This window comes from Drosophila grimshawi, unplaced genomic scaffold (genome assembly GCF_018153295.1).
Source record: "Drosophila grimshawi isolate 15287-2541.00 unplaced genomic scaffold, ASM1815329v1 contig_848, whole genome shotgun sequence".
In the NCBI taxonomy this organism is placed as follows: Eukaryota; Metazoa; Arthropoda; class Insecta; order Diptera; family Drosophilidae; genus Drosophila; species Drosophila grimshawi.
In genome coordinates, this window is record NW_025063692.1 from 120,950 (window position 1) to 135,000 (window position 14,051).

At 42.2% G+C, this 14,051-nt stretch overlaps 2 protein-coding genes across 8 annotated transcripts in view; both read left to right on the forward strand.

Annotated features, from left to right (window-relative positions):
* Positions 1-1,256: 1,256 nt before the first annotated feature.
* On the forward strand, positions 1,257-7,189 carry LOC116805959 (putative mediator of RNA polymerase II transcription subunit 7). Of its 2 annotated transcripts, XM_032741279.2 has the most exons (3): positions 1,264-1,395; positions 6,175-6,611; positions 6,790-7,189. In XM_032741279.2, the coding sequence occupies exons 2-3, from the start codon at positions 6,537-6,539 to the stop codon at positions 6,946-6,948; spliced, it is 234 nt and encodes a 77-aa protein (XP_032597170.1). In that variant the 5' UTR covers positions 1,264-1,395; positions 6,175-6,536; the 3' UTR covers positions 6,949-7,189. The 2 variants fall into 2 exon arrangements, 1 of the variants encoding a protein (XP_032597170.1); XR_006246873.1 differs by lacking the exons at positions 6,175-6,611; positions 6,790-7,189 and adding an exon at positions 5,483-5,979 and having other exon boundaries at positions 1,257-1,395.
* LOC6569531 (protein retinal degeneration B) overlaps positions 7,030-14,051 on the forward strand; it is a 9,141-nt gene continuing 2,119 nt past the window's right edge. For 2 of the 6 annotated variants that reach the window (XM_043215923.1, XM_043215924.1), the window contains exons 1-11: positions 7,030-7,189; positions 7,848-7,992; positions 8,056-8,247; positions 8,330-8,740; positions 8,829-9,157; positions 9,931-9,957; positions 10,135-10,210; positions 10,265-11,473; positions 11,716-11,853; positions 11,914-12,881; positions 12,959-13,131. In XM_043215923.1, coding sequence (XP_043071858.1) covers positions 7,112-7,189; positions 7,848-7,992; positions 8,056-8,247; positions 8,330-8,740; positions 8,829-9,157; positions 9,931-9,957; positions 10,135-10,210; positions 10,265-11,473; positions 11,716-11,853; positions 11,914-12,881; positions 12,959-13,131 — 3,746 coding nt within the window. In that variant the 5' untranslated portion in view covers positions 7,030-7,111. Of the gene's footprint in view, positions 7,190-7,847; positions 7,993-8,055; positions 8,248-8,329; positions 8,741-8,828; positions 9,158-9,930; positions 9,958-10,134; positions 10,211-10,264; positions 11,474-11,715; positions 11,854-11,913; positions 12,882-12,958; positions 13,132-13,726; positions 13,983-14,051 lie in introns of those variants that run through there. The other 4 variants (XM_043215926.1, XM_043215925.1, XM_032741277.2 and 1 more) reach the window with 3 other exon arrangements.

The following is a 14,051-nucleotide window of genomic DNA, read 5'->3' on the forward strand; positions in this document are numbered from 1 at the left end:
TATGCATGTATGTATATGTTAAGATTTTCATATATGTATATTTAATATAGACCGCCCATCGATGCTATCACATCGGTTATCGAGAAGTGAAAACTTTTGAATACTTGCGCGCTCTTTGCTTGGTTGGCATCGTGTTGATTTGGTTTTTGGCTTTAGATATGCAAATGCATGTATGTACATATATGTTAACATTTTCATGTATGTATGTGGAGTGGAGTGGAGCATGCGCCATGAATGCTTTGTTTTCCGCTGTAAATGTCAAAGTTGAACTTTACTCTATCGGTGGCAGTCAATAGATTACACAGGTACAAGCATAGGCAGGGCGCAGTGACAAGAGCAGTCAGAATGCGTTTTTGTTTGTTTGTTGATTTTCCTGCTGCCGCAGAGTGACGCAGCAATATTCGCTTTTGATTCCTTTCTATAATGCATAAGCTTTGTTGCACATACTAGTCATACACACACACACACACACACGCACACACACACACACGCACACACACACGCACACACACACACACAGACACGTTTTGTGCATATGCGCATTTACATGTAAATAAGTGGGATGCTTCGCTGCCCAAGGCGACCTTTACGTCACGTCAGAGCCAGCAGCAAGCAACCCCCTCCCCCTTCCTAAATGGACGACGCTAACGGCAACAGCGTGAAACAATGTATACATTGCCCTTTCTCTCTATTTCTTTCTTTGTCTTTCTGTCTTGGGGCACAAGGACGTCGACAGCAAAATCTACACCTGTAACAACATAGCTGTAAGCGTGATGTGAAATATGTAATTGCATAATCTACTTTGCAAACCCCTTTTTGGCGAATTTCCGTTTGCCTACGGCACAGACACACAAGTAAGAGTGAGAGCATATTGCCTGCGCTTAGACGCTTTCTCGCGCGCTTTTGCTACGCTGATTAAAATCTGATAGGGCGTTCTGCGAGTCTTTAGCCCATATTAGTTATCATTTGATAGCTATATAAATGAATATATATTTTTCAATTAATTGTATCTAAAAAAAAAGAAGAAAAATAACCTATGATAAGTAGTAAAATTAAGCTAAAATTTTGATAAGTTTAAGTATGAAATACAATTCTGCTTTTTTATCGTTTGGCAGCTGTTTATTGGAATACCCCGAATATGTTTTTTCCCTCTCTTTTTCTCGCGTTCTCACCTATGTATCTCAGCTTGCTGGTGCTTTTGCTGCTGCTTTTCAGCTGGTTCTGTTTCGTTTTCGTTTTCAGTTCAAAAGCGAACGCGAACGTGTGTCGGTCGTTGCAGCCGTCGCTCGCTACGCTTACGCTATCGTTTTGTATGTCGGTTTGTAATTGCAAAAACTAGCAGAAGCGCAGCAAAAGGCAAGAAAATTTTATACAAAATTTTCTTCTTGCGTGTGGGTGTGTACCAAGAGCAGCGAGTACAAACAAAATATAAAGTTCTCATTAAAAACGGTCAATCAAGAAAAAATGTTGTTTCGCTTTTTGTTATTGTTTTTTTTTTTTAGTGTGTGTGTATTGTTATTGTTTTTAATAGTGCACAGCTGCTGGCAGCAATAGATATGTGAGTTTTATACATATGGCTGTGCGTATGTTATTGTTTTTGCTGTTGCTCATCGTCTGTGTTATTGCAGCTAAATTGTTGCAAGAAAATTTACAAATGCGTAAAAGAGTAAGGAAAACGGCATACTCCGTGCGTACGTGCGTGTATGTGTGTGAGTGAGCGCGTAAACGTAAATGCGTAAGCTCAGAGTCTGGCCTGGAATTTTACTCTCTCCAGCAGCAAAGGTTTCTATCTCCCCTTCCCCCAGAAGAAGTAGCAGAAGCGAAAAGAACAACAACAAGTAAATGCTGCACTAACACCATCGTGAAATGCGTGCGTGTGTGTGCATGCTTGTGCGTGTGTGTGATAAGAATTTTAAGCTGCATTTTGGCATTTACATCTTCCCATCTGCCCCATTTTCCACTTTCATGCGTGACTAGGCCACACACACACACACACTGACGCGCACGCATTGTGTGCTTGTGATTTGAGCTCCCAAAACGGCCGCAACTAAATTTTGATAGTCTCCCAGTTGGAACATAGAAATATATTCTCTGCTGCTGCTGCCAATGATTTCGCTTCTTGTTGTCTCCATTTTACTGTTGTGCTTCACTAAATTGAGCCTAGGGCAAAAATGTTCTCTGCGCGCGCATTGCTCTTTACAAGTAGTTTTGTTGTTATTGTTGCTGTTGCGTATATGTATGTGCTATATATATATATATATATATATTGATATTGATATAAATATATAATATATAAATTATTAATAAACATAAAGCGCGCCACAGGTGTCCACTGAGACCGAATACTTGTGACCTCAGCGAGCAACACTCTTTCATTCGTAATTCGTAATTTGCGCGTCTCTTCTTCTGTCTGTGTGTATGTCTGTCTGTCGTGTCTGGCTACTTCAGCGGATCGAAAGTCGGCTTACGTGCAACTCGTTGACATCTATTGTGCCTTGCACTTACTTTTGTTATTATGGTTTCTCTCTCTCTCTCTCTCTCAAACAGATATACATAATTCGGCGAAGCCATCCAAGTGCAACTGCAAAAAAATGTAAACGATCACCTGTCACTATTTATATACTTTTGACTATTTAGTAGCTAGTTTTTGCTTTCCATAAAGCTGAATAAAGCTATTAATGACTAATTTAATTTATTTTGGCTTCATAAAACTAATGGCAGAAAGTTATTAAATCATTGACCAATTATCATTTTTATTAATGAATTTTTTATCTTTTCTCATTTTGTGGCAACGCTGATCACCACACAATACTGCGCCTCTCTTCTGCGCTTGCCTATTCACACTCACATGCACTCTCAGACTTTGTTTGTTGTTGTTTTTGTCGTCATCGTCTCTGTCGCTTCGTCGCTTTGCTTCCGGGGCTTTCACGTTCAATTATTAATGCTTGAATGGTCGGCAGCCGCGGAGCGCCATTTATTTTACCGTTTGCGCTTTTCGGTGTTTCTTCTCATTTTATTTTGTACACTTTTCTTATGTCCAATTACTGTGGCAATTTATTCATCAAACAGCAAAGCGTGCAAACAAGTAACACCCAAGGAAAGAAGAAAAAGCCGTTTTTTTTTTGCTTTGTGTCTCCTGCTGCTTCTTTTCTTGCGCTTTGCAAGCACTTATCTTGCGGTTGTTATTGTTGTTGTTGTTGCTCGCTTCAGCAGGTCTATGCAAACTTTGTGTCACACACACTTCATAGTTTTGCACATGACAGCGTCCGTCGCTCCCCCCCACCCTGTCGTAGAGCAATCCCTTGACACGAGCTTGATCATCGCCATAAAGCAAACGCAAACTGTAAAATGACAGGCGACAGACGACAGACTATAAACACGGCTAGCGTTCAAGTTACGTGCAAAGTGCACAGATTACTGTCTACATACACATACAAGTAAATATTCGCACATACATACATATATATTTAGTTATGTGTGTGTGTGTGTGTGTGTACATATTTATTTATTCATTTCGGTTTTGTTTATAGCGAGCATAAACATATATGCATATGTACATCTGTACTCGTATTTGATATGACACAGCTAGATACACGATAAATTGTAGCCATTTTGGACACTAGCAGAAATATAATATATAGTTTCGCATTTATTTACTCGTTTCTTTTACTTCAAGTTCAGCTGATGAGCTCAAATTTGATGCTATTCAATTTAAGTGGAAATTATAATTAATTAATTAGTTAATAAAAATTAATAATAAATTAACTTCGTTCACATATCTGATATTCAATTGCTATACTTATATATATATGTGCTTATGTAAATATGTATGCTTTCAAAGTATGTAAATATCTATTTTTTCTTACCACGCTTTATTTCTTTCTGTACCTCTTGATACCATATCGCCCCCATAATTATTGATTACTGGCCTTTGTGCGCTGCTTGCAACAGTATCGCCATTAAGTGGGTATCGCAGATATCCAACGTATACAGTTATTGGCAAGGGAGGGTGAGCGAGTGGTGGAGGGGCTTGTGAGACTTGTGTCTTGCATTGTCAATCATGAAATGCCATTAATTAAGTTGCAATTGCCTCAGTCAGCTGCAAAGTGCTTGGTGCCAGCAAGGCAAGCCAAGGCTACGTCCATTAGCTGGATGGATGGAGATCCAGCCCTAGTTCAAAATACAGATGTACATACATACATACATACATACATACATACATACATACATACATACATACATACATACATACATACATACATACATACACACATACATACATACATACATACATACATACATACATACATACATACATACATACATACATACATACATACATACATACATACATACATACATACATACATACATACATACATACATACATACAAAATGTAAGTACTTTCTAAACTCACCTATGCAGACAAATAGTGCCAAAGAGCAAAAAAATAAAGGAAGAAAAATATGTCTGTCCACCGTCATAAATAATTAATTACAAATAAAAGATTAGATAAAGTGACATTTGCTGTGGAGCAGGGAAGGGTTGAAGTTGTTGCTGCCTTGTGTGTTTGCCCGTGTGTGTGTCAGTGTGTGTGTATGATAAACAAACATTTAAATGTTACATTTCCACACTTTCATAATTTGACTTGGACAGGTCAGCTTCAAATTGAAAAACCCCATTTGAAGGTCAACCAAATAAATACATACATACGCAATTACACAAATACAGATGTATCTACAGATGTATACGATATAGATATAGTGCAGACGCGCTTTGGTTTTAATATTTAAGCTGATTTTCGATTATTTCCACTTTCATAAATATGTAGTTCGAATGTGTTTACAAACAAACCAGAATATAAATAATTAATTTAATGTGTACTTAACATGAAATGAATACTCTTCTATCTCTAGCGATTCCCATTCACATTTCCATATCCACATTTTTCTGCGTTTTGCATATGCTTTGCAATTATTATTCGCAAACGGTAAAATTGCGACCTTGCCAAATCAAGAGCACCAAAAACCAACCTAAAACCTATGTACACATATATGTATATTTGTATGTGTTTATGTGTACATGTATGCTATAAAGGTGATTAGTGGTTAACCTTAATGCTGTACTCCGACAGAGCTTAAGCTCTCAAGTTCATGTAACTGTTTCAGCTGACATCTCAGGTATTTCATCGCAATAATTGCTTACTTTACCTATGTATATATATATATATATATGTATATCTCTATTGTGTCTGATTTGAATTGAAAAGCTCCATAAAACGGTAAGTCCCTCGAATATATTGTTCAATATTATTATATTGACGATAAGCTCGCTTGTCGCTTGTCACTTTGACGGATCGATTGCATTAGAGGGGAGGGGAAACGAATGCCAAATAATAGCAACTCCAACAGCAAATTAACTACGTTTCCCCCTCTCCCCATCTACCTCTCCCTCTCACACTTAGTCTCTTTCTGTTTTTAGGTCAAGCGAGGAAATTGCAAAGTGCCAGTGGATGTGGACAGAAGGGCGAGGGGAGATGTGTGTGTGTCTGTGTGAGGGTAGGAGAGGGGGTCTGTTCTCTGTTCCCATTGTCGGCGGTAGTCAACAATAAATCCAATTAGCAAAGCTGTTCAAGGTAACAGCAAAAATTATGCACGATAAACCAAAATTATTTTCGAGTGTTTTTTTTTTCGTTTTTGGTTTTGCTTTTGTTTGGTTGTGGTTTTTGTTTGTATTACCATTTGAGAAATGTGAGCCGCGGCGACCTTATCGGACATTTTCATTCCTGTTCGCAATTTTATTCTTGTTTGTTGTCCCTATAGCACGATAATCGCAAAAATAATATATGCCTATGCCATTGGATGCTCTCCCTCTGTTTTTCTATGTATTTAAAAGACGCGAATTTCGATAACAAGTCTTGTATTTAGAGCGAATATTCTACTAATATTCACCAAATTCCTTTCCTTTTTAAATTTCGAAAACAGATAAAATTATTATTGAAATTAAGATATAATATTTCTGTTTATAATATTAATAATTATTAAATATCTCTTATATTTTAAATGATTGTAACTGGCAGTGGGAGGCATTTCCGATTCCATAAAGTCTATATGTATGCATATTCTTAATCAGTATTAAGAAACGAGTTGATTTTGCATTTAATGTTCATTTAGACTATTAGAGCTAGAGACTTCATACGCGGGAATACAAGTGCTCGCATTCCGTACGCAGATCCAGCTTATTTAATTTTATGGATACTTGCCAACGTTCGCCATAAATCGACATTTCTGATGGCAATAAGAGGCACAAATGGCCTTTTAAAATATGACTGAAATATGAATTGTTCACATTTCACTCAGATTGGATAAGAAGCATATATTCATATTGAACAACCTGGACGATCAGCAGCAATCTTCGCATTGGTCTTTCGACTAGGGCATTCTAGTCGCTTCTCGGTGACATATTTGGAGCTTTGCTCTTTGTGGTATTAAGTAGTTGTCCAATTGACAGCTTGAGTGCTCGACTGACACTTCGAATGTTGTCAGCAGTCTTGTGCTGTTCGCTGATGTATGCGAGTCTCCCCCGGAGGTGCCAATCAATAGTCGAAACGGTAATTTACATTTTAGATCTGCAGCTCCATGAAGCACATATTACATATATATATATATATATAGACACATACAGATGTACGGAAGCCATAACAACAAACAAGCAGCTAGGGCTGAGGCAACATCGAGCCGAACCAACCCCTGGCCGAAAAATGTAATCCAACCTTGCCACACTTGCAGGTCATAGACGCCACCTCAGCCATGCGCATCACATGCAGCAAGCGGCAGCAACAGCAACACAGCCACAACAACAATAACAACAACTACAACAACAGCAATAACAACAACACCCATAAGCCAATAACAACATCCGATGATTGCCTAAAGCCTATGAAATAAAATAAAGCGCGCAAGTGAGAGAGAGAGAGAAAAACAGAGCGAGCGAGCGAGAGAGAAGGGCAAGCGAGAGCAAGAGGAACAGAGAAAGTAAACCCGCCGTAAAATACACCAAAGAAGCTGACCAAATAAGAAAATAGATAGAAAATAGTCCAGGAAAACAAAAATGTTGATCAAAGAGTATCGCATACCACTGCCCCTCACCGTCGAGGAGTACCGGATTGCCCAGCTGTATATGATAGCGGTAAGTGACGATGAGCGAGCTGATCATAATCCTAACACCAAGTACACTCCAAATATCCTAGTACACTCTAAGAAAATCGCTGACTCTGCTAATCCTACAATACTTGCAAATTACTTATGATTATATTTCAATTTATTTTCCAAATTTAAATCACATTAAATAAATATATATTAGTGATATATACGTGATCGAGATTTATCAAAATTAATTTATAGACTGGTTAAAGATGTGTGACAAACTTCAGAATCTCACACACAGTTATTTATTTGCGATTCATAATACATTTCAAGGGATGACAAAAACAAGTTTACAGTATTCACTTGTACTGGAGTCAATTTGATGATTTCAATTCGGTAAAAATACAACTCTAAAACAAGTAACCAGAACGGTCCAGTCGGCAAAAATAACAAAAATAATCCTAGGTGCGACTTTTCACTATAAAGTCGACCAATTGTTCCGATTGTTCCGTTGCGCAGTTTCATCAAGATGGCTTTAAAATTGAGGAATTAGCTTGCATAGACAGACTCGGGTAATCATGCTGATCAGGAGTATATACATATATTAGCTTTAACTAGTAATTAATGTGTGCATTAATTCACTCCATTTGTGATTTTAGTTAGAGTATTTTTACAAATAATTTGCTTGTTGTCCCTTACAGAAAAAGAGCCGCGAGGAGAGCCATGGCGAAGGCAGCGGCGTCGAGATCATCATCAATGAACCCTATAAGGATGGACCCGGAGGCAATGGCCAGTACACAAAGAAGATCTATCACGTTGGTAGTCACCTGCCGGGCTGGATCAAGAGTAAGAATCACATTAAATATATATAATATTGAATTTGTAAATATTCCAGCGGTTCATTTGCAGGTCTACTGCCCAAGAGTGCGCTGACCGTCGAGGAGGAGGCATGGAATGCGTATCCGTATACGCGGACACGCTACACTTGTCCCTTTGTGGAGAAGTTCTCGTTGGACATCGAGACCTATTATCATCCAGATAATGGCTATCAGGACAATGTATTTCAGTTATCGGGCAGCGATCTTCGCAATCGGGTTGTGGGTAAGTTGATTAAATCGAATCTTGTCTTGATTTGACATCATTAGTAATGTGTTTTTGTATTTGATTGCTTTGTGTGTCACAGATGTGATTGATATTGTGAAGGATCAGCTGTGGGGTGGCGATTATGTTAAGGATGAGGATCCCAAGCAATTCATATCGGATAAGACGGGTCGCGGCCCACTCGGCGATGATTGGCTGGAGGAGTATTGGCGCGAGGTGAAGGGCAGGAAGCAGCCAACGGCACGCAATATGTCTCTGATGACCGCCTATAAGATCTGTCGCGTCGAATTTCGATATTGGGGCATGCAAACAAAGCTGGAGAAGTTCATCCATGATGTTGCCCTGCGCAAAACAATGCTGCGTGCCCATCGCCAGGCGTGGGCGTGGCAGGATGAGTGGCATGGCCTAACCATCGAGGATATACGCGAGCTTGAGCGGCAAACGCAGCTGGCGCTAGCCAAGAAAATGGGCAGCGGCGAGGAGTGTAGTGATGGTAACAACACCAACAATACCAATTCGCACAAAGTGTGATCCATACAGGACTTTATATATATATATATATTTTTTTTTTGACATTGCAGATAGCATCTCGGAACCGTATATGAGCAGTGCAACAGTGGCGCCAGCTTCGAGCCTCAGCGAGCGCAAGAAATCAGCGCCAGCTGTGCCACCAATTGTCACCCAGCAGCCACCAAGCGCCGAGGCCAGTTCTGATGAGGGGGAAGACGACGACGAAGACGATGATGATGAGAATGGCGATAATGTCGCCAGCAATGTGGAGCTTGCTGCCCAAAGTGCCAGCAATCAGCGTTCACGTTCCCAAAGCATTCAAATGGCCAACAAAACCAAATTCGGCTCAAAGGGTGCCCTGCACTCGCCGGTGGGTTCAGCACACAGTTTCGATCTGCAGGTGAGTGTGCTGGATGCTGATGCTGCAACTGCAACTGCAAATGCTGCTGTTGCAACTACAACTGCTGCTGCTGCTACTGTCTATTGTCTATAGTCTACTATCTGTTGTCTATTGTCTATTGTCTCCCTCCGTGGCATATTGTCGTACTTTGTGCTTTGTCTTTGCTTTGTTGCTGTACATTGCCTTTCAGTTGGTTTCTACTTTCAATTCGATGGTGTTTCATTCTCATGTTAAATGTTTACATAATCGGAATAGTTAACAATGCGATGAATTGCATATTGAATCAATCCAAGTTTTTATTTACAATAACTTGATGAAGTTCAACTGATGTTTAATTTTCGAAAGTTTGCCAAGTGCAAGCATTTATTTATTTAATCATACAATTCCCAGTATCCGTTAATTACTAATTTGATTAGAGTCTCAGTTTTAATATGCCCATAAAAAGATATAGCTGCGTTAACTTCCGTAGTCAATTTAATTATTTTCTTTCATTATTTGTTTTTGTGTATTTTTTTTAAATACAGAATTGCAAAAGTTAGGCATACGAAATCGATAATTTTGCAAATATCTTTCGGGTTTTCATTTATGTGTATGTAAATATATGCTTTTTCCTTTGAGCAGCGTGTTCTCGCCCAAGAAAAAAGAAAAACAGAAAAACGAATTTAAAAATAATCTTTGATTTGCTCTTGTCATACCCAAATTAAAATCCAACAAAAAAAACACATCCAACACCGAAACCGCTCCGATACCGAAACCAATCCGATCTTGTGCAGAATAAAAAGCCAGCGCCACGCAATCATGTAAGTTCCTGTTCATGTTCCAGTTCCTGCTCCAAATGCACTTCCAGCTGCAAGCCCCAGCACACCTCCCACATAGACATAGAGCGCTTGTAGCGGACCCAAAATTGTTGTATTTAGATTCGATTGAGGATAAGAGATTGATGGTGTTTACTTTCGTGTGTGCGTGCGCTTTTGCAGGTTGCCAACTGGCGCATGGAACGCCTCGAGGTGGACTCCAAATCCAACTCAGACGAGGAGTTCTTCGATTGTCTGGGTATGTGCCATCCATATGCTTTAGGTGCTCTAAACTAATTGTTGTCACTTACAGACACAAATGAGACGAACTCGCTGGCCAAATGGAGTTCGCTGGAGCTGTTGGGCGAGGGCGATGACAGCCCGCCGCCACATGGCGGCAGCTCTTCTGGCAGCGGTGGCCCTGGCGGTCATGCTTGTGGTCGCCATAAGCAGGAGGATAGCATATTCAATCAGGACTTTCTTATGCGTGTCGCCTCGGAGCGTGGCAATAAGCGACAATTGCGCTCTTCAGCCAGCATTGATCGCAGTCACGACTCATCGCCACCGGGCTCGCCGAGCACACCCTCCTGCCCCACAACCATACTGATCCTGGTGGTGCATGCGGGCAGCGTGCTGGATGCGGCCAGTGAGCTAACCGCTAAGAAGTCGGATGTAACAACATTTCGCGGCTCATTCGAGGCTGTTATGCGTCAGCATTATCCCAGCCTCCTGACACACATGACCATCAAGATGGTACCGTGTCCATCGATCTGTACGGATGCACTGGGCATACTCTCCAGCCTCAGTCCGTATTCATTTGACGCATCACCGTCGGCAGCGGATATACCTAATATAGCAGATGTGCCCATTGGTGCCATACCGCTGCTCGCTGTGGCTTCGCCCGAATTTCAGGAGACGGTCAACAAGACGGTCGCCGCTGCCAACATTGTTTATCATGAGTTCCTCAAATCGGAGGAGGGTCACGGCTTTTCCGGCCAAATTGTTATGCTGGGCGACTCGATGGGATCGCTGCTGGCGTACGAGGCGCTCTGTCGCTCCAATGGCAACCAGTCAAATGCCGCCAATCTATCACAGGCGGCCGGTCATGGCCCAATCGGCGCCGGTGGCGACAACAGTGCACGCATGTCACGCATGGACGATGATGAGCGTTTCATTGATTCTGATCTGGATGCGAAGCGATTGCTAGTGGCACCATCGCCACGACGTCGTCGCTCCAGCTCCTCGAGCGATTCGCGCGTAACCCGTTTGGACTTTGAGGTCAGCGACTTCTTTATGTTCGGCTCACCACTGTCTGTCGTGCTGGCCGCCCGCAAATTGCACGATGCAAAGGCGGCACTGGCACGTCCCAATTGCCATCAGGTGTACAATCTGTTTCATCCAACCGATCCGATTGCCGCCCGCCTGGAACCGTTGCTAAGCGCACGCTTCTCCATACTCTCGCCGGTGAATGTGCCGCGCTATGCCAAATATCCGCTGGGCAATGGACAGCCGTTGCATTTATGTAAGGGCCATCCATCTATGGATTACAGTCACACATAATCTAACGCTCTCTCTCTCTCCCTCTCTCTCTCTCTCTCTCTCTCTCTCTCTCTCTCTCTCTCTCTCTCTCTCTCCCTCCCTCTCTCCCTCTCTCTCTCTCCCTCCCTCTCTCCCTCTCTCTCTCTCTCTCCCTCTCTCTCTCTCTCTCTCCCTCTCTCTCTCTCCTTCTCTCTCTCTCCCTCTCTCTCTCCCTCTCTCGCTCAGTGGAAGTAATACAGTCGCATCCGCAGCATTTCAACGATGGCAACAATCTGCTTACCGGCCGTCGCCTATCGGATGCATCCATGCAGAGCACCATCTCTGGTCTCATTGAGAATGTCTCCTTAAGTACCATACACTCACGTAAGAACTGATTGATTGATTGACTGATTCAATGGTTAATTGACTTGTATGCTTTTGCAGTTCAAAACAAATGGTGGGGCACAAAGCGCTTGGACTATGCGCTCTATTGCCCGGAGGGTCTGAGCAATTTTCCGGCACATGCGCTGCCGCATCTGTTCCATGCCAGCTACTGGGAGAGTCCCGATGTGATTGCATTCATATTGCGACAGATTGGCAAATTTGAGGGCATACCGTTTGTGGGATCGCACGATGACAAGGACAACTCCTCGTTCCACCCCGGGCAGCCGCGCGAAAAGTGGATCAAGAAGCGCACCTCCGTCAAGCTGAAGAATGTGGCCGCCAATCATCGGGCCAACGATGTTATCGTTCAGGAGGGGCGGGAGCAGCGTTTGAATGCTCGATTCATGTATGGACCGCTTGATATGATCACGCTGCACGGTGAGAAGGTGGATGTGCACATTATGAAGGATCCACCGGCGGGCGAATGGACATTCCTAACCACCGAAATGACCGACAAGAATGGACGCATCTCATACAGCATACCCGATCAGGTGTCTCTCGGCTATGGCATCTATCCAGTCAAGATGGTGGTGCGTGGCGACCATACCTCCGTTGATTGTTATATGGCTGTTGTGCCGCCGCTAACCGAATGCGTTGTATTCAGCATCGATGGTTCATTCACGGCATCCATGTCGGTGACCGGCAGGGATCCAAAGGTGCGCGCCGGTGCCGTCGATGTCTGTCGCCATTGGCAGGAGCTTGGATATCTGCTCATCTATATTACCGGGCGACCGGATATGCAGCAGCAGCGTGTCGTCTCCTGGCTCAGCCAGCACAATTTTCCACATGGCCTAATCTCGTTCGCTGATGGACTCTCCACCGATCCGTTGGGCCACAAGACCGCCTATCTCAATAATCTGGTGCAAAATCACGGAATCTCAATTACCGCCGCTTACGGCAGCAGCAAGGATATTAGCGTCTACACCAACGTGGGCATGCGACCCGAACAGATCTTTATTGTTGGCAAGGTACATATAAACAACGATTATATATATTCATCTATATATTTTAATTGTCCCCCCCCCCCCCCCCCACTTCCCAACAGGTTGGCAAGAAATTGCAATCGAATGCAACGGTGCTCACCGAGGGCTATGCCGCTCACTTGGCTAGTCTTCAGGCGGTCGGTGGCTCCCGTCCGGCCAAGGGTAATGCACGTATGGTCATACCACGTGGCTGCTTCAATCTGCCCGGACAGTCGGCAAATCCGCGTCGCCGAAGGTAGGTCGTAGACTCAGAACTCAGAAATTTGGACTAGTCGCTTCTGACTAGTGGCACTCCTCCGCAGTCTTGTGTAAATTGTACATATGTATATGTTTGTGTTAGTATTAATAGGCAAATATTTGTATAGTGTGTATTGTATTGTATTGTATACTCTAAACATTGGTGTTTCTGTTTCTATGTTTGTTTGCTTATGTCAACTTATATTTTAAGTTTGTTAATTAGTTTGTATAACATTGATATGTTAATTTGATTAATTTTGTTGGCATAATTTGCACGCTGACAATATATATATGTATATATATATATATATATATATATATGTGTATGTATATTGTCTATAACCCACACCTGTGTCCTGTGTGTCCTCCGATAACAGCGTAACCGTATGTGACCCATGTGAAAGAACGTTTGTAATTAGCTAATTGTATTTGAGCTGCAAATTTGCAACTTTCTCTCTATCTGTTTCTATCTATATGTCTACCTCTTTGCCATATATTTGCTTGCAAACAATAAAATGCACAATCCATCCACAACCAACAATACCAACTACTACAATCTGTGGCGCTGGCCACCTCCACCTTCTATCGATCAGCAATGCATTTGAGGCGCAATCGCCGCCTCCTGCCACTCCCAACAGCGCCAGCCTGGGCCAACTGAACGAGAGCCTTGAATTAGAGCAAGAGATTGCCGGCATGGATGTGTCGCCCGGATATGGTCAAGTGCGCATCTTTCCACTCCTCCGTCCAGCCACGCCCACCTCTCTCCTCAAGCAGCACACACAAAACGTTGCCTAGTCCATTTATATTGATTTATTTATGTAATTTTTAAGTTGTCGGAAAGAATTGCAATGCCGTTACTATGTATTATAAATAAATAAATATATATATATATATATATATATATATATATGTATTGTA